This window comes from Dendrobates tinctorius, unplaced genomic scaffold, assembly GCF_039654945.1.
Source record: "Dendrobates tinctorius isolate UK_male_01 unplaced genomic scaffold, ASM3965494v1 ptg000051l, whole genome shotgun sequence".
NCBI classification, from domain to species: Eukaryota; Metazoa; Chordata; class Amphibia; order Anura; family Dendrobatidae; genus Dendrobates; species Dendrobates tinctorius.
Window position 1 is genome coordinate 26,914,831 of NW_027361719.1, and position 25,170 is coordinate 26,940,000.

At 46.4% G+C, this 25,170-nt stretch overlaps 1 protein-coding gene across 1 annotated transcript in view; it reads left to right on the forward strand.

Moving 5' to 3' along the window:
• NACA (nascent polypeptide associated complex subunit alpha) overlaps positions 1-25,170 on the forward strand; it is a 45,444-nt gene that overhangs the window by 16,511 nt on the left and 3,763 nt on the right. The window contains 2 exon segments of the mRNA XM_073576897.1: positions 23,756-23,838; positions 23,947-24,024. Of these exon segments, the coding sequence (XP_073432998.1) occupies positions 23,756-23,838; positions 23,947-24,024 (161 nt within the window).

The window sequence follows — 25,170 nt, forward strand, 5'->3', positions numbered from 1 at the left end:
TTTATCAGCAGGAGATTCACTAGAGGCCTAGTAAACCTGCTATCACGTAGTCCTCCATATTCCAAGACAATATGGCGGAGATGTGACTGGCCCCATTAAAGTCTTGGGTCCGTTTTAAAATTGAACAGCGCCTAGAAAAGACAGGGATGTGTGAGTGCAGGCAGAGGGTGGTGCGATCAGCCCTATCCATGCAAAGCTGAAGAGTTGTCTGCTCCTCATTCCTGCATGTGTTCTGGGCTTGTTTGCCTACGTGTTTATGGAGAAGTTGTATTACAGAATGTCAGTCTGGGTCTTCCATCTGCTGTCCTCTGGCAATGAATGTCTATTTGTCATATTCTACACAATCTAATTACACTTGTGTTTATTTAGCTCCTAAATTGGAGACCCCTTCTCCTGTGGTCCCTGCAGAATCCTCTGTGAAGCCCAAAGCACCAGGTACTGAGTGTGCATGTGTAGTTAAATAATGGCAGTGTGATTCTTTTCTCGACAGCTAATTGCCTATTAGATAGTAGTAGTTTTGCGGTTTGTATCATGTATATTCCTCTTAATGTGATCCCCCTGGAGTCCACTGCTGAATTAAAAGCAGATGACCCTATTATTAATTTGCCAAGTAGCTCTTGGGTGTCGTAGTTAAGCCATGCCCCATTAGGCATAACCTATGTAACCACACAACCCAAGGGTGGATCAGTCTTTCCTTCACTGAGTCAGGATATGTATTTTTGCTTTAGCTCCAGAAAACAAAACTGCTCCTGAGAGTCTTCCAGTGCCTGCTGTGGAGGCCAAAGCTCTGGGTATTGTGTGCCGTGTGGAAAGTACCACAAATCCTCCAGTCCTGTGTTCCCCATTTCCTACTGCACAATAGTCACTCATTGTATGGCCTTAACTCTCCGTCACACTTCACACTTTGTCTAGCACCATTTCTAGGCCTCATTCAGATTGGTGTTTTTTTGGTCAGTGTTGTCTGAGTACACTGCAATCTGACCAATATTAATAGTCTGTGCACTAGAGTTTTCCACATATCCACTGGTAAGTTTCGGAAAGCAAAAACGCACCATGCACTTGTCTGTTCTGTTTTATGGACCAGGCTAGTGAATTTAATGGCAACTCCCAACTATTACATGGAGCTGCACGAGGAGCCATTCTGCCGTTTGTAAACTGAACTGGCGTCATTTTAACAATGGCCTTCTGAACCAAGCCTGTCAATGACACATACCTAACTTTTCCAGCAATCTCAGCAATTTTTTTTTTTTTTTTTTTTTAAAGCTTCAAAGACACAGCCTACTCAGACTGATGCCCTGTCAGTGCCTGTGGCTTTTGCTGACAAATCAAGTATTGGGCATACTAAAATTCCCAGCATTCGGTGAATGTGTATGGAAGAGTTTACAGCTCCATGACAATGCTGTCCTATCGGACGTGTGTTAGCTCTCATTCAGAGGAATGTATAAATAGCCTGTGTTCTGTCTGTGTTTCCAACAGTCCACACTCAGTCTCATTATAACCAGTGGTCTGCTTGGACAAAAATCAGAGCATGCACTATTCTGGTCCAAATTTAGGGCCCTTAATAATCGATGTATTGTAAGGGCAGATCCAGCACATGGAGCTAGTCACGTCCATCGTTGGCAGAAAATTAGCAACTTACAATGAAATCGATGGCATTCTCATTCTTCCAAAAATTGTTTGAGGATTACAACTGAAAATTAAGGTCCAGAATCTAGCAGATTGTGTTGGTGAAGGCACTGTATAAAGTACAGAAAATAAATTCTATTACCTCCGAGTATGTGACTTGTCAGTAGTGCACTGGTTCTGTATCAATGTAGGGTTTAACAATTTGTTCTGAAAATTGTGAAGATTTGGGCCAAAACCTTCCCTAGTCATATTTGTACTTTTCTTGATTGGTCTATTACTATTTGATCTAACATACTTGTGAATCTTTCTGGTTTTGTTTCAAAAGCAGAGCTGCCTGCCCCAGTGGCTCCAGCAGAGCTGCCTGCCCCAGTGTCTCCAGCAGAGCTGCCTGCCCCAGTGTCTCCAGCAGAGCTGCCTGCCCCAGTGTCTCCAGCAGAGCTGCCTGCCCCAGTGGCTCCAGCAGAGCTGCCTGCCCCAGTGGCTCCAGCAGAGCTGCCTGCCCCAGTGGCTCCTGCAGAGCTGCCTGCCCCAGTGGCTCCTGCAGAGCTGCCTGCCCCTGTGGCTCCAGCACAGCTGCCTGCCCCTGTGGCTCCAGCACAGCTGCCTGCCCCTGTGGCTCCAGCACAGCTGCCTGCCCCAGTGGCTCCAGCACAGCTGCCTGCCCCAGTGGCTCCAGCACAGCTGCCTGCCCCAGTGGCTCCAGCACAGCTGCCTGCCCCAGTGGCTCCAGCACAGCTGCCTGCCCCAGTGGCTCCAGCACAGCTGCCTGCCCCTGTGGCTCCAGCACAGCTGCCTGCCCCTGTGGCTCCAGCACAGCTGCCTGCCCCTGTGGCTCCAGCACAGCTGCCTGCCCCTGTGGCTCCAGCACAGCTGCCTGCCCCTGTGGCTCCAGCACAGCTGCCTGCCCCTGTGGCTCCAGCACAGCTGCCTGCCCCTGTGGCTCCAGCACAGCTGCCTGCCCCTGTGGCTCCAGCACAGCTGCCTGCCCCTGTGGCTCCAGCACAGCTGCCTGCCCCTGTGGCTCCAGCACAGCTGCCTGCCCCTGTGGCTCCAGCACAGCTGCCTGCCCCTGTGGCTCCAGCACAGCTGCCTGCCCCTGTGGCTCCAGCACAGCTGCCTGCCCCTGTGGCTCCAGCACAGCTGGCCGTGGACACTACGTCTCCAGGTATTATTGCTTGCCTTAATCAGGGTGATAAGTTTGCAGTGTTGACTAACCCCTAGGCTATGTGCCCACGTAGCGGTTTATTCCGGACATTAAAAACCGGACTCCTTCCCAGAAATCGCGCGTTTTTTCCGCGCAATTTCACCGCGATTATGTTCGCGATTTTCGCGTGCGATATTCAAGCACTTTCCAAGCGATTTGAAACATCGCTTGGAAAGTGACAGGTTAGTCACACTCATCAAACAGTGTTTGACAAGTGTGACCAGATTTTTACTATTGAGGCCGCCTATGCCGCATCAATAGTAAAAGATAGAATGTTAAAAATGCTAAAAAAAATAAAAAAATCGGTGTATATTTACCTTCCGACGTCCCGCTCTGCATTCCCGGCCTCAGCGTTCCCAGTAATGCCTTGCGAGACCTGTGATGACGTTGGTCTCGCGTTGCTATAGCGATCTCGCGAGACCACGTCATCACAGGACCTTGCCGCAAGGCATTACTGGGAACGCTGAGGCCCGGGATGGCAGTGCGGGACGTCGGAAGGTAAATATACCCCGATTTTTTTTATTTTTTATTCTTTTTTTTTACAGGGGTATGGTACCCAGGGCCTGGAAGACAGTCGCCTCTCCTCCACACCGTGGGTACCAACCGCACATGAGACGCTTAACTTCCTGCATGGTGGGCATAGCCACATGCGGGAAGTAAGCGATTCTCATGCATTCCTATGGGTGTAGAATCGCCGCAATTCTTTGCGATTCCGCACAAAAGAATGAGCATGCTGCGATTTTTTTCCGCGATGTGATTCCGCCGCGGAAAAAAGCGCAGCATTAGCACAGCATGTGCGGAATGCCATAGGAATGCATGGGAGGCGTTCTGTACACAATTTTTAAACGTTTTCGCCGTGTTTTCGCAGCAAAAACGCTTAAAAATCGCATCGTGGGCACACAGCCTTATTCTCAGTTTATAATAACAAAATCTGTTTTCTATTAACCCATATTGATGCTAGAGAACATCTGGTGGATTTGGTTACATGTAGGATATTTGTTGTCTGGTATTAGCAATATGACAGATTTCTACATAACAGCAGTAGATCCCTTGCTGCTTTTCCTAGTAAACATGTATAACCAGTTGAGACAAAAGGACCCGACAGCTGATACATGTTGACCGATCTACAGCTTTTTAAAGAAAAACACATTTTAAAAGTTACTGGAGTTTGAGCGGCACAGGAGACTAGTCGGAAAGGCCGGTCACCAAGCGGCTTCTTCTTGCCCACTCCCCTTGACTGACTGGCCTCTCTGTGCCTGTATAGGGAGAGACTTATTAGCTACTGGCTGTGGGCCGGGAGAAGCTGCATGGACTGGTCTTTCCAACAAGTCTCATGTGTGGCTCGGTCCCGGGCAGCTTTTAAAGTATGTTTTTCTTTGAAGCAATGCAGGGTTTCAGGGTTGAACATACATGGCTGAAATCTTGCATGCTCACGATCAGACACCGGCTGTATGAAGTTTGTTTCCCTTTAAATGTTTGAGGAGGTTAGGTGGCTCTTTACATATAGTTTGTGTCTTAGAAGTTACTACAAATTTCAGATACAGAATACATAGTATTAAAGTGAAAAAAAAACTTGAGCCCCTTGACAGTGTCCATATTGGTGATCGATTGGCGCCTTTTAGTGTACAGTATGTTTGTTTGCCATAGCTCCAGAAAACAAAACTGCTCCTGAGACTCCTGCAGTCCCTGCTGTGATGGCCAGCACGCCAGGTATTGTCTGGTAGAAATAACATGGCTATTCAGTGTCATGTGACTTCACACGCTGTTTTGCAATGATATGTATTCTCCATAACAGTACAGCGATACATAAAGGGGGTTGTGCTGATTCTCCCCCAACATCTGCTATTTGCAGAGGTACATGAGCGGAGTCTGGTCCAGAACTATCGGCCGCTAATTACTCTCTTCGCATCTATTGAGAACACATACATGTAGCTCTGGGGGATGATCCGTGTCAGAAAAAACAGCTGTCAGCCAAGTGCTTTCTTTGCTGATTGTCCACCTTGTTAATCTACTTGCTATATGTAGCTTTTTATAGTTTTACTTATGAACTTTACTTTTTTAGTTCCAAAAACTGAGCTGCCTGTCCCTGTGGCTCCAGTGGAGCCTGCCGCTAATAAGAAAGCTCCAGGTATTATTGCTTGCCTTGGTTTTGAAACCATATGCAGTTTTGTCTACCATATATTCTGTGTATATTGTAATAAAGCCTGTTTTGTTAGCTATACAAAGCCATCCTAATTTCGAGGAGCGGTCTGCCTAATGTACATAAGTGGAAGCGACCGCCCACCAAATGCATGAACGACGTCGCCCTAATGTTAGTTCTCTGAAAACTAGCTGTTATTAGCATATCTCCCACTCCCTGTATTAGTAAGCATGTCTACCAGCTGATTTGGGAAGTCAGGTTTCTGTGTTATGTGAATGGTCAGCATAGATCTTCGGTTGTGCGCCCATGATCAGTAATAGCAGCGTTTTGGACGCTGCACATTTCCGCTGGGTTTAACGTTACAAGCACAGTGGATGGGATTTATAGAAATCCTGTGCCCACTGTGCTTCTTCTTAATGCTGTGTAATCTCACCCGCCTGCAGTGCGGGTTTACAAGCCGCAGAATGTACATTTCTGTAGCGGAGACAATGATGTCTGCTGCAGATTTTGACCCATAGAATGTCTATATGTGCGATAAATTCTGATGTACTGACAAGTACAAGTGCGGTAAGTAGAACAGAGTGAAAATGCACTGCATCCAAAACGCTACTATTCCTGATCATGGGCACGTAGCCTCAAGATCACAAGATTTATTGGAAAAAAAAATTCCTTTACAAGCTGCAATCCCAGACAGTGTCTATGACTTGGGGTTGTTCAGCTTTTTTTCACTGAGTGAGGATATTTATTTTTGCCTTTGCTCCAGAAAACAAAACTGCTCCCGAGAGTCCTCCAGTGCCTGCTGTGAAGGCCAAAGCCCCAGGTATTGTACGGAAAGAAGCATGAGCCATTTTGTTCTGTGTGACTTTTTAGCAACTTGCCTTCATGTTTGTCCAAAAGGTTATGTATCCGATAACTCTAAAGTCGGTAGAAGCAGGCAGTCACTGACGGCAGATTGGGTGGTAAGAAGGATCTCCCATGTTGGATTTCAACATGGCTGTTCCTTATGTTCTGACTAAAGAACAGCAACTTTATTTCCCTATCTGTGCAAAACACATACATGCTGTGTGCGTGAAGGTGGGCATGACAGGAAAGTTAGTAAAGAGACTGTTCAGCCAACAGCCCTGTAAAGTGCCTGCCCACCTGTAATGAAGGTACAAGTTAGTGCAGGGACATAGTGGAAAACTCATCAAAATATTTCTGCCAGAAATGTAACGCAAAACACTTCAAAAATCCCCAAATTTTGTTCCAGTTTTAGACAGCTTTGCCAAAATAGGCAGAGCTTTGGAATTATATTGGGCGATTGTTAAATGCTTCAAGAGTGGCCACAGTTCTTATTCAAGGAGTATTACTCCAGGCAGAGTAACTGGAGTAACATTTCTGGTGAGGCGCACCGAGATGCATGTCATTGATTGGTGTGTTATTGAGTTTGGCGCATCTTATACCTGCACGCTGCCCATTATTTCAGCTCTACCTTTGGGTGTCTTTCCCTTACGGGCTTAAAGCGAAAGACAACCCTTCCCACTTGCCAGCAGTCACAACACCATTTTTATTTATTTTTTGCTGTGTGGATCAGCTCCATAGAGGGAGCACCCTCAGACCCATTTAGTGCCTGTTGCTGTTGAAATTATATTGGGTATTGTGCACACTGTAACTTCCAAAATTAGGTGAACAGTTTGCAGAAGCTGTGTAGATGGGGCTCTCAACACTTCTGTCCAATAAGATAGCTCTTACATTGATGTGTTCTCAGACACACATTACCCCTCTGAGAAATGAGCGACATCTTTATTGGAAATGAAAGTATTCTCATTTTGCCATGTTATGGAAGTCCAAAATTTGCTTTGCAGAATCTAGTGGCCACAGTTGGCGTGATGGACACATTGTAAAGGGCACCATATATTTTAGCCTTGAATATGACATGACCAGTCAGTAGTGCAGTGGTTCGGTATCATGGTTTGTGGTTACAGCAAAGTTAAGAATTGTGGAGATTGGAACCACAAAACCTCCTTGGTGGTCTAATTAGCTGGGTAGTCAACCTGTTATACATAGATTTTATTTCTGGTGTTACTTTAATCACTAATCTTTCTGGTTCCGTTTCAAAAGCAGAGCTGCCGGCCCCTGTGGCTCCAGCAGAGCCTGCCGGGAATACGAAGGCTCCAGGTATTATTGCTTGCCTAACCAGGGTTGTATTTTGGGACAGTGTGCAGTGTTGACTAACAATTATTCTCAGTATTTAGTAGTAAAGCCTGAAAAGCTATGTATTTAAGCTGTACAAACCCATTCTAATGCTATAGGACCTGTCAGCTCTTCTGACATTAGTATTTTTATTCACTTTAATTCTGCATGCAAGAAAACTAACAATGCTTGGGGCATCCTTACCGTGTGCCACATCACTATAATCTTACATCATCTTTTGTTTCCTAAAAAGAATAAGATTTTATTCTTTGCTTTAGCAAACTTCTGTCCCCAAGCACAGTTTTCTTTAATAAAAAAAGGGGAAAAAACCTTTCCCTACCTGGTTCTTGCTTCTGTAAACTGCATCGGTGTTTGTTCTGAAACCCCAAAATCTTTAACCATGTCAGAAGTGCAGAAATATCCACTAGTGGTATATCCCCCTTGCTCCTCTCCCATCCAATACTATTAAGCATGTATGTCCAACTAACCCAGGCTTAAATGTTTGAGCAAATATCCTTAAAATATCCATATACGGACCAGATAGGCCTGTGTTCTGCTGAGTGAGGATACTTATTTTTACCTTAGCTTCAGAAAACAAAACTGCTCCCGAGAGTCCTGCATTGCCTGCTGTGAAAGCCAAAACTCTGGTACTGTGTGGAAAATAGCATGGACTGTTCAGTCCTGGGACGTTTTAGCATCTTACCTTAATATTTGCCCTATGACTTGTGCATGAAAGTCAGGCTACCCAATGTAAACCTGACAGTAAAGGGCTTGTCCCACCACTTGGTGTCCTTGTGTAGTACCAAGCCTATACTGACCCCTGCCTCACTTTCCCAAGAGTCACAGCACTATTTTTTTTTTTTTTCTTTTGGGTTAGTCTCAAAGACACCTCTTCATCAGACTGATGCCCCCACTGTGACTGTAGCTATTGATAAAAAATCAGGTATTGTGCATGCTTGAAGTTTTGTACAACTTGAAACACACAACACTTTAACGCTATGAGAAGAGTGGTAGATGAATCATTCTTAAAGGGGTTGTGCAGTCTTAAGAAATCAGTCTACCGTCACTCTGTGACATTAGATTGCCAATTCGTGACAGTGTGCACTGTCATGTCCTGACTAGTCTCACAGATTCCTTTTATAGAAGTCTAGTTGGCGCATGCCCACAAGAATTCAACTCTTATATGCGGTTTCATCACAGTCCGCTCATACGTGACATGCAGGGGAATCGTGACGGAGTGCAGATCACACACTCACAGTTTGGCAGTCTGCAGTGGCTGCAGACTTTGCTTCCTAGGCTAGGTTCAGATTGCGTTATGCAGCCCGTTGAGCCTCAGACGCTGCAGCCCGCGTCCGAGGCTCCGTCAGTGAATGACGGCACATCGCGAACACTTGCCGCTTTACGGCATGCGTCGCGATGCGCCACATAATGGGGGTCAATGGCAGTGTTAACGGACTGCCTAAACGCAATGTGACCCCGACCTTAGTCCTTCAAGAGATTGTCCAGTCTAACTGCCTATTTATTAATGTGCCTTTAAGAATTTTACTATCTTGGCAAAAGCCGCTCTTTCAGTTTAAAATGAATCATTCTCCTTTTTCAATGTTAGTAACTGGCAATAAAATCTAAAAAATGTAGGTATGGAACTTCACAATTTTTATGGTCACGACTGTCAGTATAAAATCACAGCTGATAAATATAGAGGACATGATAGTAGTGTGTATTTTTTTTTTTTTTGTTAATGTCTGTTTACTAGTTACATTGTTGATTAGTTACTTTTTTTTGTGGAGAATAGAACCACAAAATATTTTCTGCTGGCATTGTAAATTTCATCTACCCGGAGTCAATCTAACTACATATTTACATAACTTGAAAAAAGACCTGTGTCCATCAAGTTCAACCATTCTTCAACAATTATGAATTCTTTGTCACTAAATTATCTATAACCCACAACACCATTTGTGCTGAGGAAAGCATCCTGTTTTGTTTTTCTACTTGTACGTTCTTGATACTGATGGTTCTCTTGTTTAGCTCCACAAGCAGAGCTGCCGGCCCCTGTGGCTCCAGCCGAGCCTGTCGGGAATACTAAAGCTCCAGGTATTATTGCTCTCCTTAACCAGGCTTATATTTTGGGACACTTTGCATTTATGCTCAGTATATTGTAATAAAACCTTTGTTGGTTGTACTTATGTGGCTTAATGCTGGAGGATCTGTCACCTCCATGCATTTAACACTGGGTGACAGTTGCTGTTCACAGATGCATGCGGGACGTACCCCCTTGATTTTATGTTCCCAGAGATTTTAGTGTATCCCTCTCCCCACTAGTAAGCACGTAAATCCAGATTATCCAAACCGAAGTGTGCAAGAGGAACTTGGAGCACTCTTATGTGAAATGTTAGTGTTTGTCTTAGAAGTCCCCTCGGAATGCATTTGCTACCCGAGACTGATGACTATGGCTTTTTAATATATTTATACACTCCGTACTGTATCGACGTGTGGAGATTGCAACCTTAAAACTTCCCTGTTAGCATAGTTAATTGTGTCTTCTACAGTCAATGTACTGTATATGTGGCTTTTCTTTTATAGTTTTACTCTTTACACTTATTAATTTTTTTGGTTTAGTTCCAAAGACAGAGCTGCCGGCCCCTGAGGCTCCAGGTATTGTTGCTTGCCTTATTTGTTTTGTTTTTTTGTTTGCCATGTATAACATTTTTTATAAATAAATTGTTATAAAGCCCATATTCAGTTAGCTGTACAAACCCGTTACTAATCATAGTAGCATATTCCCACTCCCGATCGGTTTGTGTTTCATTGTGAGTGAGGATATGTATTTTTGCCTTGGCTCCAGAAAACAAAACTGCTCCGGAGAGTCCTGCTGTGGAGGCCAAAGCTCCAGGTATTGTCTTCAGTGTCACGCGCCATTCAGTTCTTTACAACTTTAATTTGAATGTTTGGTCCAAGACTTGTGCATGAAGATTGTGCAACTCACAAATATAAACCTATAGCCATTGACACGCCATAATCACTTTCCACAGCTTCACGCCTCAAATTGTCCTTGTGTAGCACCAGCTTTTATAGCGTCACTCACTACCTCACCCTTCTTTGTTCCAAGCACATGCTCCAGATAAAGCAGGAGAAAATTGACAATGCACATCAGTGTTAGAGAACCTGTCAACATGATTTTGTAATGTCAATAAAAGACATGGCTCTGTAAGATAGAATAAATTGGTGAAGAAATCAGATTTATTGCTTTTCAATCACCATTTGAAGTTTTCTGCTAATTAGATTTCAGTGCACAGAAGCAGAACTGTACACGGGGTCTTCTCCCTGTCTGATTCCTCAGTCCCTCTGCTGCCCCTTGTTTGTGTATGATGGGTCACTTCTTTTTCAGTCGGCTACCTCCTCTGATGAAATCTGCTTGTTAAACAGAGGACGCTGGCGGTAGGGCCTGGGAATAACAGACAAGGGAGTAAAAGGACCCCAGTGTATAGTCCAGCCCCTGTGCTCCAAAATCTAATTGGCAGAAAATGTCAAATGGCGCTTAACCCCTTCCTGACATCCGACGTACTATCCCGTCCATGGGACCCGGGCCCCTATGCCCATGGACGGGATAGTACGTCTACCGTGATCAGCGGCGCCCACGTGGTGAGCGCCGCTGATCGCGGCCGGATGTCAGCTGATTATCACAGCTGACACCCGACACGTTAACCCCTTGCACACCGCGATCAAACACGATCGCGGTGTACCGGGGATTAAAGGGAAGCATCGGCAGGGAGGGGGCTCCCTCCGTGCTTCCCTGAGCCCCCCACGGCAGCGCAAAGTGCAGCGCTGCTGCGGGGGGCTCCTTTCCTCCAGGCCCCCGAATCCAAGATGGCGACGGGGGCCTTCGGGGGCCTGGAGGAAGCTGGCTTCCTCAGTGCCTGCAAAAAAAACTTCCCTGCAGGCAAGAGGAAGTCTTCTTCAATGCCTGTGACAGACTGCTGATCTGTCACAGTGATCTGTGATGTGACAGATCAGCGATCTGTCACAGGACAGTGATGTCCCACCTGGGACTATGTAATAAAGTAAAAAAAAAAAAAAAAAAAAAAAGTGTAAAAATAATTTTAAAAAAATCGCCAAATAAATTAGTAAAAAAAAAAAAAATTCATTTTTTGAAAATAAAAAAAAAACAAAACAATAAAAGTGCACATATTAGGTATCGCCGCGTACGTAACGACCCGCCCTATAAAACTGTCCCATTAGTTAACCCCTTTAGCGAACCCCTTAAAAAATAAAAATAAAAAACGAAGCAAAAAATGATTTATTATCATACTGCCAAACAAAGTGTAATAACGCGCGATCAAAAAGACGCATATAAATATCCATGGTACCACTGAAAACGTCATCTTGTCCCGCAAAAAACGAGCCGCCACACAGCATCATCAGCGAAAAAATAAAGTTATAGCTCGCAGAATAAAGCGATGCAAAAATAATTATTTTTTATATAAAATAGTTTTCATTGCATTAGACCGACAAAACATAAAAAAACGACCTAAATGAGGTATCGCTGTAACCGTACTGACCCGAAGAATAAAACCGCTTTATCAATTTTACCGCACGCGGAACGGTGTAAACGCACTCCCCCAAAAGAAATTCATGAAACGCTGGTTTTTGTTCATTCTGCGTCCCAAAAATCGGAATAAAAAGCGATCAAAAAATGTCACGTGCCCGAAAATGGTACCAATAAAAACATCAACTCGTCCCGCAAAAAATAAGACCTCACATGACTCGGTGGGTCAAAATACGGAAAAATTATAGCTCTCAATATGTGGTGATGCAAAAACTATTTTTACAATAAAAAGCGTCTTTTAGTGTGCGACAGTTGCCAAAAATAAAAAACGCCATAAATAGTAAATCAAACCCCCCGTTATCACCCCCTTAGTTAGGGAAAAATAATAAAATTAAAAAAATGTATTTATTTCCATTTTTCCGTTAGGGTTAGGGCTTGGGCTAGGGTTAGGGCTGAGATTAGGGTTAGGGGTGTGTTGGGGTTCGGGTTGGAGTTAGAATTAGGGGTTTCCACTGTTTGGGCACATCAGGGGCTCTCCAAATGCAACATTGCGTCTGATCTCAATTCCAGCCAATTCTGAGTTGAAAAAGTCATATGGTGCTCCTTCCCTTCCAAGCTCTGCCATGCGCCCAAACAGTGTTTTACCCCCACATGTAGGGTATCAGCCTACTCAGGACAAATTGCAAAACAATTTTTGGGGTCCAATTTCTCCTGTTTCCCTTAGGAAAATAAAAAATTGGGGGGCAAAAATATCATTTTTGTGGAAAAAAATGATTTTTTTATTTTCACGTCCGAGCGTTATAAACTTCTGTGAAGCACTTGGGGGTTCAAAGTGCTCACCACACATCTAGATAAGTTCCGTGGGGGGGTCTAGTGTCCAAAATGGGGTCACTTGTGGGGAGTTTCAATAGTTTAGGTACATCAGGGGCTCTCCAAACGCACATGTCACCCGCAGACCATTCCATCAAAGTCTGCATTCCAAAATGGCACTGCTTCCCTTCCGAGCCCCGACGTGTGTCCATACAGTAGTTTTCTCCCACATATGGGGTGTCAGCGTACTCATGACAAATTGGACAACAACTTTTGCGGTCCAATTTGTCCTGTTACCCTTGGGAAAATGAAAACATTGGGGACTAATTGATCATGTTTGTGGAAAAAATACGATTTTTTTATTTTCATGCCCGGGCATTATAAACTTCTGTGAAGCCCTTGGGGGTTCAAAGTGCTCACCACACATCTAGATAAGTTCCTTAGGGGTTCTCGTTTCCAAAATGGGGTCATTTGTGGGTGTTTCCACTGTTTAGGTACATTAGGGGCTCTCCAAAGGCAACATGACACCCGCAGACCATTCCATCAAAGTCTGCATTCCAAAACGTCACTACTTCCCTTCCGAGCCCTGACGTGTGTCCATACAGTAGTTTTCTCCCACATATGGGGTGTCAGCGTACTCAGGACAAATTGGACAACAACTTTTGGGGTTCAATTTCTCCTGTTACCCTTGGGAAAATAAAAAAATTGGTGACTAAAAGATCATGTTTGTGGAAAAAACACGAATTTTTTATTTTCACGCCCGGGCGTTATAAACTTCTGTGAAGCACTGGGGGGTTCAAAGTACTCACCACACATCTAGATAAGTTCCTTAGGGGGTCTAGTTTCCAAAATGGTGTCATTTGTGGGGGTTTTCCACTGTTTAGGTACATCAGGGGTTTTCCAATCGCGACATGGTGTCCGATCTCAATTCCAGCCAAAAACGTCAAATGGCGCTGCTTCCCTTCCGAGCTCTGCCATGCGCCCAAATAGTGGTTTACACCCACATGTGGGGTATCAGCGTACTCAGGACAAATTGCACAATAACTTTTAGGGTGCTGTTACCCTTGGAAAAATAAGAATTGAGGGTGAAAAGATCATTTTTGTGGAAAAAATCTGATTTTTTTAATTGTACCGCTGTACGTTATAAACTTCTGTAAAGCCCTTGTGGGTTCAAAGTTCTCACCACATATCTAGATAAGTTCCTTGGGGGGTCTAGTTTCCAAAATGGGGTCACTTGTAGGGGGTTTCCACTGTTTAGGTACATCAGAGACTCTCCAAACGTGACATGGCGTCCGATCTGAATTCCAGCCAATTTTGCATTGAAAAAGTCAAACGGCGCTCCTTCCATTCTGAGCTCTGCCATGCGCCGAAACAGTCGTTCCTCCCCACAAATCAGGTATCGGCGTACTCAGGACAAATTGCACAATAACTTTTGCAGTCCAATTTCTCCTGTTACCCTTGGTAAAATAAAAAAAATTGAACCTGAAGTATTTTTTTTGTGAAAAAGTTAGATGTTCATTTTTTTTTTAAATATTCAAAAAAATTCCTGTGACGCACCTAAAGGGTTAATAAACTTCTTGAATGTGGTTTTGAGCACCTTAAGGGGTGCAGTTTTTAGAATGGTGTCACTTTTGGGTATTTTCTATCATATAGACCCCTGAAAGTGGCTTCAAATGTGATGTGGTCCTAAAAATAAAATGGTGTTGTAAAAATGAGAAATCGCTGGTCAACTTTTAACCCTTATAACTTCCTAACAAAAAAAAATTTTGTTTCCAAAATTGTGCTGATGTAAACATGTGGGAAATGTTAGTTATCAAGTTTTTTTGTGTGCCGTATGTCTGTGATTTAAGGGCATCAAAATTCAAAGTTGGAAAATTGCGAAATTTTCAAAATTTTTGGCAAATTTCCGTTTTTTTTCACAAATAAACGCAAGTTATTTGAATTAAATGTTACCACTAACATGAAGTACAATATGTCACGAGAAAACAATGTCAGAATCACCGGGATCCATAGAAGCGTTCCAGAGTTATGACCTCTCAAAGGTACAGTGGTCAGAATTGTAAAAATTGGCCCGGTCATGAACGTGCAAACCACCCTTGGGGGTGAAGGGGTTAAAGCACCACTCCAGCGTTTTTGTTTTATTTCTCTGCTGGAGTGGTGCTTTGAATGTAAGTTCCCTGTCTGATACTCCACTTCCGATGTTTTCATCTGTTTTTGCTGCCGCTCTGGTCAATCTCTGGCGAAAAGTGATCTGCCACCAGCTCCTGTGTTTGATGGAGCTGCACGGAGGTCACTTTTCAGTAAGTCTGAGACCCTCTTTCTGGCTCTTGTAGAGTTGTATTGAGAGCTTGTGATGTAGCTTCTTACTTCGGACCAGTCAGAAGCTACTGTCAAAAGAATACCTTTCGACTGGTGCGGCACCGAAAAGCTGGGAAGACAACAGAGCATGAGTATATGAGCGGGGTAGGGGACTTGCGGTTAGTCCCATTCCAGCACTGGAAGAAAAAAAACGCTAAGGAGTGGTGCTATAAAGAACAACAAAGCGGATTTCTTCACCAAAAGTATCATCAATTTAGTTAGCATTACAGCACCATTACTTACAGTCAGTTAACTTTGAAACACCTATTCCTTATGTTTCATATTTAGAAGGTATGGATTATGCAGTGAATCGTCAACTGGAATTTTTATTGTATCTATGCAATCCAACCTTCTAAATATGCTGACATTAAACTCACAACATTGTAGAAATGCTAGGTATTTTTCATAAATAGGTTAAGTAAATGTGTAATATTGATCTTTCCTTGCCAAATTTTCATATTGGTCTCCTTTCTTGTTTTTCCTTATGATTCTCGTCTTTAGTGTGCCTTTCTGGTCCTCTAGTTTTAAAAGCTGATGCTGTAGTTGATAGAGCTATAGGCCATCCTGATGTGGGAATTCCCTCTATGCTTGCTTCTAACATGGACTGTTTCATGCATAGTTTGAAGGCGGCAGATGTAGTAGATGCTCCCCTTATTGAGCTTTCTGAGGAGACTTCAGTTCAAGTTTTAAGACCTCATAGCTTGGTAGAAACCACACCTGAAAAATTATTTCTGAGTATTGGTAGTGTTCCTACAGATTTCCTTTCTGAAAATAGAAATTCTGATATCACTCATACATCGTTTTCTGGAGTAGAGGAATATCTTGCTCCAGTCTTAAAGAAGGGTACTCTGTTACCATTGTTCATGCTATCTGAGCCGGAGGCCCCGGCTGCCCGCTCTGAGGAGCCGGAGGCCCCGGCTGCCCGCTCTGAGGAGCCGGAGGCCCCGGCTGCCCGCTCTGAGGAGCCGGAGGCCCCGGCTGCCCGCTCTGAGGAGCCGGAGGCCCCGGCTGCCCGCTCTGAGGAGCCGGAGGCCCCGGCTGCCCGCTCTGAGGAGCCGGAGGCCCCGGCTGCCCGCTCTGAGGAGCCGGAGGCCCCGGCTGCCCGCTCAACAGTAATTGAAGTCCATTCACTGAAAAAGAGCAAAGCTGCTCAAGCAGCAGATGATTCCACTGCAGTGTTGAATAGAGTGACCTTGTCAGTTTCCTGTGATAATATCCAGTCTTTTTTACTTTGTGCGGTTCCAACAACAAAATGCTGCTGCCTGTAAGGAGTTGCCTCCATTGGAAGATGTGACTCCTGTTTTCAAATCAGTGCCTGAGGGGCGCTAGCAGTAGAGGGTGGACACCCAGCTGCCATGCCTCAGGAGGCTTATGCTGGTTTTCAATTTGGGCATGGTACTGAGGGATCAACCATTGACATGACTTTTCATGAGACCTTAGATGTAGAAAAAAGCAAGGTATCGTCTAAGGGAACAGAAGTGGATAAAAATGTACTCACTGAAGTAATGTTGCCTGAGATGTGTGAGGATCTTAATGAATCTATTTCCTTTTTGCCAAAGCACTTCGAGCATGTTGATAATGCCAACCGACGCTCATCTGCCCCTCTCACTGAGGAATCTGTATGTGATAGTACATCCTGTGAGCCGAAGCATGTTGGCTCTTCAGTTTCTATGCCTGCTAATGATGGATCCTTTTATTCTTCTATAGAAGAATCTGTTCAGCCTCACTTGCTTATGACTATTCATGCCAGTTCTGCTTCTGCTACCCCAGATAATGGCAATGACTTGACCCTTTCTAAAGACTCTTTATTTTCTGCTTCTCCTAATATCCATTCTTCTCCCATTCTTTTAGCTAATAAAGTTCAGAAAGTGTCTCAGATTTCCCCTCCAGAGCTATATATTCCAAGTCCTGCAAAAGAGCTAACCCCTCGTCCTGTTGTGGCTTCCGTGGAATCTGTGCCTCCTGTACTTCTTCCTTCTGTTTCTCCATCTCTTGTCTCCAAAACCCCCAACTCGCCTACTGCACTTGTCCCGGTTCCTGTCGAAGAGGAGGAATTGCCCCCTCTGATCCCTCCAGAGATTACAACTAAGGAAGCGGTGTACCAGCCCATCATGGTGGACCTAGTTTCCTCTAAACCACCCGTGACTGCTCCTGTCAAAGAGCCACTTCTGAAGAACGACAATGGTATCTTGGTGTTTAACCTCACTTTGCAGTGCATGATGTACCACCTAGTGTTTGACCTTGATACTATTAAAGGGGTTGTGCCAAGTTTGGAAGTTATCCCCTGTCCATGGTGAGGTGGGTAACCCTCCGATCACTGGATTCCACCTCTCCCACCCCATGAATAGGGGATAACTTCCAAACTGAGTACAACCCCTTTAACGTAACTAATCTTTAAGATGTATACAACGAGAAGCTGTCTGTATTGCGATATATGGGTGCTTTGCATTAAAATTTGGCTAAGGGTAAAGGGTCTAGTCTCATAGTTATATCATCATACATTTTCACGTCTCAATCATGGGAGTACAATTGTAACATAGTTTGCGATCTTTACTTATCTGTACTGGAAGGAAAACCACTTTTATACTATAGGTGCCTAATGTCAATAAAACCTAGATGTTTTTGCATTTTTTTGTACATTTGTTACTTCCTGCTCTCTTTGGAAAGCACATTGTTGCTGTAAAGTGTTTACTTTGAGGTTGTGTCATGGTAAACAGAATGGTGTGGTTGTGAGTTTATATACCATAATTTAACTAGCGGCAGGAAATGTAATAAAATAACACATTTCATCACTCCCTGGTCTAGCTATCGTCCAGCTCAAGTGGTCCCTGGATGTCAATATTTTCATGAAGCAGTGATGTTCAACAGTGCTTTTCAACTCCATACTAAAGGCCCACCAGCCGATCAAGTTCTCAGGATTTCTCCTTCGTCTCATTGGGGGACACAGGTACTGTGGGTGTATGCTACCGCCATCTGGAGGCTGACACTAAGTAAACAACACAAGGTTAGCTCCTCCGCCGCCGCATACACCCTCGCCCCGATTACGGGCGGAAACCAGTTTTTTTTTCTTAGTGTCTTTTGGAGGCACACGTGTCTGGTTTCTCCAGTCTTTTTTTCCTTTCCATGAAGATAAGATAGGGCGGCCCCTATTGAAAGGGGCCGATCTCCCCAAACCAACAACGGGCGAGCACGTGTTGAGTATCGTCTACACGTATCCTTTCCCGCACCGTGGGACATATCTGGGGCATATTCCCCAGACTTCTTTTTTATTTTTATTATTTTTTCTATGAAGATTAGACAGGGGCAACGGATCCTATTGAAAGGGTTCGATTTCCCCAAACCATCAACGGGCGACCACGTGCGATTGTCCCTCCACGTATCCTCTCCCGTGATGTGGGACATTATGCCGGACTTAGCCCTGACCACCCCTAGGTATGGAAACCATGGGCTGTACAGAGGCTCAAGATTAGTCCGTGCGGCCCCCACTGCTCCACCAACGCTAGACGGCGGTGCTGCAAGGCGGCGGACGGTCCTTCTCCTCACCCCCTGAATGGGTTAGATGGAGCTAGGCACCGTCCAGGATATCACACCCCCCCCCCCTTCTACCTGGAGATGCAGGGTCCGGATGGTGTGGATGTGATGGTCGAGGAGGGCCCTGCGGCGTCCAGGGTCGGCGTTAGTCAGCAGAGGCGATGGATGGCTGTACGGACAGGGCGGACACTAAAAATCCAGGGTGCGGCTGCGGCCGGTGGTAGGCCGCGGCCGGAAATCCCACCCTCCTGGCGCGATGTCACTTTCGGCGGCTCGCCCTCTGGCCTGGGTGGGCGCCGGATAAAAATTGAGGCCCCGACTTCGTGGCAGCATAGGCCGCGACCGGAAAGCAGCGGTCGGGCAGCCCTCAGCAGTGACCAACGCCAGCGTTTGCAGCAGGAGAAGCAGCGGGGGGACACAGGACCGGGTAAGTGCGGTCCTGACCGCGGCTGGCAGCCAAGGCTACTCCCCCTCCACAGCCCCTAGTAGGGCAACATCAATGCCTGGCAGACACAATATGGCTGGGAAAGGGAAGGCACACGTTTCTTTACGCTGCATGCATTGCCTGTAGGGCGTCATTTCCGCGGGCACAGGGCAATACATTTTGTGAAGCCTGTGACTCCGAACGCGCCCGGGAGCCCTCCCCCCGCGATCGAGCCCAGGAATTCAAATCCTTCAGAATGGGCCTTTTCCATATCACAATCTATGGCTTCGTTAACAAAGGCAATTGAGTCTCTTCATGCCCCAGACAGGAGCAAGGATAGTGGCTCGCTTATCTGGGAGGGGTCCTCCACCTCACAGGACCCTCCGGCCAGCAGGGGCCGCTCTCACTCCAGACAGACGCAAAGAAAACGAGCCCTCATGGCGTTGCCCAGCCCATCAGGTGCCTCAGCATCAGTAAGTTCGGCGTCACGCTCACCTTCACCAGGTGTTGGGAGCGGGCAGAGTTCAGACTATGACTCCAACGAGCCACTGGACCTGGATACCCCGGAGTGCCGAGAAACAGTTAACAGCCTCATTGATGCCGTTAATCAAACACTGGGAATTGAGGCTGACGTTGCTTTGGCCTCAGGCCATAAGGTATCCTTTAAGCGGGCTAAGCGACCGCAGTGTGTGTTTGGCACTCACCCAGAATTTGAGGACATAGTGCAGTGTCACAGGGAACGGCCAGATAGGCTTTTCTCGGGGCAGAAAATGATAGAGGCAAGATATCCGTTCGCCCCGGAGCTCCGTAAGAAATGGGCAGAATCCCCAGTGGTGGATCCACCGGTGTCACGCTTGGCCTAGAGATCCTTGTTATCGGTACCTAATGGTGCTTCTATCAAGGACCCCACGGATCGGCTCATAGGATTGGCTCGCTCGGTTTTTGAGGCAACAGGTTCAGCACTCGCTTCCTCGTTCGCGGTAACGTGGGTGGCCAAGGCCATGATGTCATGGTCAGACTCATTGGGCAAGGTCTTGCAGGATAGAGACCTGCCTGCAGAGGTAGCAGAGATTGCGAGTCAAATCGCGATGGCCGGTGACTACTTAATTAAAGTTTCCTTGGATGCGGCCAATTGTGTGGCTCTAGCGGCCGCAAATGCGGTAGCCATTAGGAGGGCCCTATGGTTAAGAACATGGCAGGCCGATTCAATTTCCAAGAAGTCTTTGACTTCCCTGGCTTATCAGGGTGGCAGTTTGTTTGGAGAAAAGTTAGACCGGCTCATCTCCGACGCTACCGGGGGAAAAAGCAGCTTCCTCCCGCAACAAAAGGTCAAGCAACCGTTTCGCCAGCCTCAGGCGCGGTTTCGGGCCTTTCGCAACCCCGGGTGGATGGCATCGGCCAGTTCTGCCGCTCCAGGGCGTTCCAACCAGGATAGGGAGCGACAGTACTCATATAGAGCCAACCCATTGGGGAGAATGTGTGCTCGCCAGCCCAGGGCGAGGGGAGCCAAGGCCCAGAGACACTCAGCCAAATGACTCAGAGCACTTTTAAAGCGACATCAGCAGAGTGGGTGGCCGCCTGCTCTGCTTTCGCCAGGTCTGGGTCACGATAGCACACGACTCATGGGTGGCGGAACTTGTGTCCGCAGGTTACAAGATAGTTTTTCAGGTTTCCCCCGAAAAGATTTTTTCTATCCCGACTTCCCAAAGTGGAGTCCCGGGCAAGGGCGTTGCTAGGGGCCATCAACTCACTCCAGCGCAACAGTCATTATTCCCGTACCAGAGCACGAGAGGGGGCAGGGTTTTTATTCCTACCTGTTTGCGGTCTCCAAAAAGGACCGGACAGTCAGGCCGGTTCTGGACCTGAAGCTCCTGAACAGGTTCATCAGGGTCAAACCTTTCCGAATGGAATCTCTCCATTCAGTTATATCGGCCAAGGGGAATACTTGGCCTCGATCGACATCCAGGATGCCTACCTGCACGTCCCCATTTTTCCTCCACATCAAAAGTTTCTGCGGTTCGCCATCAATGGCCGACATTTCCAGTTTGCAGCACTACCCTTCGGGCTCGCCACCGCTCACAGAGTGTTTACAAAGGTGATGGCAGTCGTGATGGCCGTCTTACACTCTCGAGGCATAGTCGTCTTACCATACTTAGACGACCTCTTGGTGAAGGGCCCCTCGTTTCGGGCATGCGAGGAGAATGTCAACATCATGCTAGATACCCTTTCCTGCTTAGTGTGGTTGGTCAACAGGAAAAAATCATCCCTTATCCCATCCCAGAGGATTTCTTTTTTAGGGATGATTTTCGATACCTCCCGAGGGTTGGTAATTCTCCCTCAGGACAAGACTCTAGCGCTTGCCGACGTTGGGGGACACCGGATGTGGATCTGATGGCATCCAGAGTGAACGCCAAGGTGCCCGTGTTCGTCGCTTGGTCTCGGGACCCACGAGCGATCGCGGTGGATGCGTTGGTTCTGCCATGGAACCAGTTTCGCCTTTCATACTTGTTTCCCCCCGCTACCGCGGGTCATCAAGAAGATCAAAACAGAAGGAGTTCCAGCAATTCTGCTGGCCCCGTCGGGCTTGGTACGCAGATCTGGTGCAGCTGCTCGCCGACGTCCCATGGCGACTACCAGAGCGCCCAGGTCTTCTGACCCAGGGTCCGATCTTCCACCCGAACTCAGGCGCCCTGTGTTTGACGGCATGGCCGTTGAATCTTGGATCCTGACTCAGGCGGGGTTTAGCCGCTATGTGGTAGCCACAATGATTAGCGCCTGGAAGGCTACCTCGGCGAAAATTTACCATCACACCTGGAAAGTCGTCTTTGCTTGGTGTCGGGATCGTGGTTTTTCTCCACTAACATTTTCGATTCCCAACATCTTAGCGTTTCTCCAGTCAGGCCTAGATTCAGGTTTGGCCCTGAGTTCCCTTAGGAGACAGATATCAGCGTTGTCCATCCTATTTCAGCGAAAGATTGCTACCATTATGCAGGTGAGGACTTTCATCCAGGGAGTCTCCCATTTGGTACCGCCCTGTACGGTGCCCCTGGACGCCTGGGACCTTAACCTGGTCCTAAATGTTCTCCAGGAGGCGCCTTTTGAACCATTCCATTCTTGGTAGCCGTAACTTCCATTAGGCGAGTCTCGGAGTTGGGGGGGCCTTGTCCTGCCGAGCACCGTTTCTCACCTTCCACAAGGATAAGGTGGTGCTCAGACCAGCTCCCCCCTTTCTGCCGAAGGTCATATCCTCATTCCACGTTAATGAGGATATTGTCTTGCCCTCATTCTGCCTGGCGCTGGTACATCGTATGGAAAAAGCTGTTCACACGTTAGACCTCGTGAGAGCACTCCGAAGGTACGTGGCGCGGATGGCACCCTTTCGTCAGACGGACACGCTGTTCGTGCTCCCCGAGGGGCGCAGGAAGGGACTCGCAGCCTCAAAGTCTACCATAGCCAGATGGATCCGTCTAATGATTCAGGAAGCCTACCGCATCAGGGGGGCGCCGGTCCCAGCAGGGATCAGAGCACACTCTACTCAAGCGGTGGGCGCCTCTTGGGCGCTTAGACACCAGGCTTCGACAGAACAAGTATGCAAGGCAGCGACCTGGTCCAGCCTGCACACGTTTACCAAACATAATGTCCATACTCAGGCTTCGTCAGATGCGAGCCTGGGTCGAAGAATTCTCCAAGCGGCGGTGGCGCACCTTTGAACAGGAGGTGCATGTAGCTTGGATCGGTGAGTTAGTCTCCCACCCACGGACTGCTTTAGGATGTCCCACAGTACCTGTGTCCCCCAATGAGACTAAGGAGAAACATGGATTTTTGTGAGTACTCACCGTAGAATCCTTTTCTCCGAGACTCTCACTGGGGGACACAGCACCCACCCTGTTACAAGTTTGGCTCTAGTTTATTTAATCAATACGCATTTTTCTTTTTTATGTAAGGGTGGATCTTTTCCAGACGTATTGTTATTTGCGTTAAGGCTGTTGTTTCTCGTTGTTCTCCGACTGCTTTTGCACTAAACTGGTTTCCGCCCGTAATCAGGGCGAGGGTGTATGCGGCGGAGGAGGAGCTAACCTTGTGTTGTTTACTTAGTGTCAGCCTCCAGATGGCGGTAGCATACACCCACAGTACCTGTGTCCCCCAATGAGCATCTCGGAGGAAAGGATTTTACGTGAGTACTCACAAAAATCCATGTTTCCTTAATATTGCACAGGTCATAATTCAATCTCCTGGGCAATACTAAAGATATCCTGAAAACACGATCTGTTGGTGGGCCTGAGAACTAAAGTTGAGGAGTAATGTTCTACAACATGTGATGACACAGGCTAATGATTGGCAGCCAGCTGCTGTGGTTAAAGTATAGTACTTCTGGAAAATAGTCTAGCATGATCCATCGGCACTGTAGTGGCAGGGATCACACAGGTAATTTTTTTTTTTTTTTTTTAAACATTTCCTCCATCTAGTTTAATTTCTCGTTGTCATACAACACATTTTAAAGGTTTATCATCTACTGATTGTTACTAAGTACCGTAGTGTAAAGCTAGCCATATTGTAAAGCGAGCGCACTGCAGTGTTTTACTTTCACAAGAGGTGAATATAGATGTGATGAACCATCTAAGAGCTCAGTATTCATAATTGGTACTGGAAAATGTCTCTAGCTCAAAGCTATGAAAAGCCTGAAATTAATGTTATTACCGTTGGGTACAGTGAGGGTTCCTCTTCAGACTGCGAGTTTGCATTTTAATGTTTGTTACTAACCAAGTTGTACATGTGTGTCAAATATTGGTTGGTATAATGACAGCCTGTAGTTAACACACTTGATACAAATGTTGTACTTTGGTTGCTCTTTTCTTTGATATATAGGTTTACAGCACAAAGGCCTGGCTTCCAATGTAATTCCTTGTATTGCTATAAACCTAAATGTGCATATTTGTTTGGCAGGGTCAGGGACAGAATCTGACAGTGATGATTCTCCTCCAGAGCTAGAACAGGACTCCACACAAACCTCTACACAGCAGGCACAGGTAAGATTACAGTGCTATACATTTCCTCTGTGATCTGCTTACTTTCAGCATGTATGTTGGGCATTATACCCTTATATATGGACAGTCACCACAATGTTGTATTGACAGCTGGCGGCAGCAGCAGAAATAGACGAGGAACCTGTCAGCAAAGCAAAACAGAGCAGGAGTGAAAAGAAAGCAAGGAAGGTATTGTATCCTTTATTATCACAAGTTATTAACTATTGCTGCTCTGAAAATAATATTCCCCAAATCTCGTTTTCACAAAGCACAGATACTTGTTGTTACCATAATATACAGACTAAGCCAAACAATGTTTCTTCTTGTATCTGTATCAGCCCAGGTCTAGGAGTGGTCACAGGGGTTGTCCGGTGGTCCAGACTGGTGCGGTGACCTCCGGGAAATCCCAGGCTGGTGCGGCGGGGCTCCGCCGGCATTTTGCGACAGGTGCGGCGGTGGTGGTGCTCCTCTGTGGGGCTGCGGGGCTCCACCGGCATTTTGTGAAAGCCAAGAGGCCCCCGCAGACCCAGTGCTGCTATGCGGTGGCCTCTGGGAAAATGGCTGCCGGGGGTTGCACATCCTCAGATTCAGATCTCTGCAACAAGATCTCGGGAGACGAGATCTGAATCTGAGCATGCGCAGCCCCCGAAGGTCACGGATCTATGGGGGCCTCCGGGCTTTCATTAAATAACGGTGGAGCACCGCTGCCCCACAGAGGAGCACCACCGCCGCACCAGCCTAGGAAGGGAGGCTGCATCGCCCTGCAGCGTCAGACTGGGATCACCGTCATAGTATTTGTAAGTATATTCCGACAACCCATTTCCACCAAAAATTTTGGTGGAAAAAAGTGTGTCTTATGGTCCGAAAAATACGGTATAAATGAACGTACAGGCAAAACAGTGGAGGCCCGAATCTGCTGCTTTATGAGGTAGCACATTTCCTTGCTTATTTTATCACAGGAGTGAGTGTTTTTGACCCGTCTTCAGTCCTGTGAACTCATCCTAAAACAAGTCCATGACCCATAAGCTCAGCGGCTGCTGGGTATGCCACATTACTGAATTAATTTGAGTTCAGAGGGCTGAAGACATGGTAGAAACACTCATTCCTGTGATAAAATAGGCAGATAAAGGAGTTGCCTCAGAAAGTAGCAGATGTGTGCCATAGCTGTTTAATCTACTTACTCATCATAAGTGACTCTCCCCTGGCCAGAAGCTGTTGTATGTGCCGACCATTACCTAGAACAGCTCCGCATGGTCAGATACTGCCATTACATAGATTATCTCGGCACTGGTAAATTTTGTGTTTTAATTTTATTTCAAGATCTATTGATAAAAA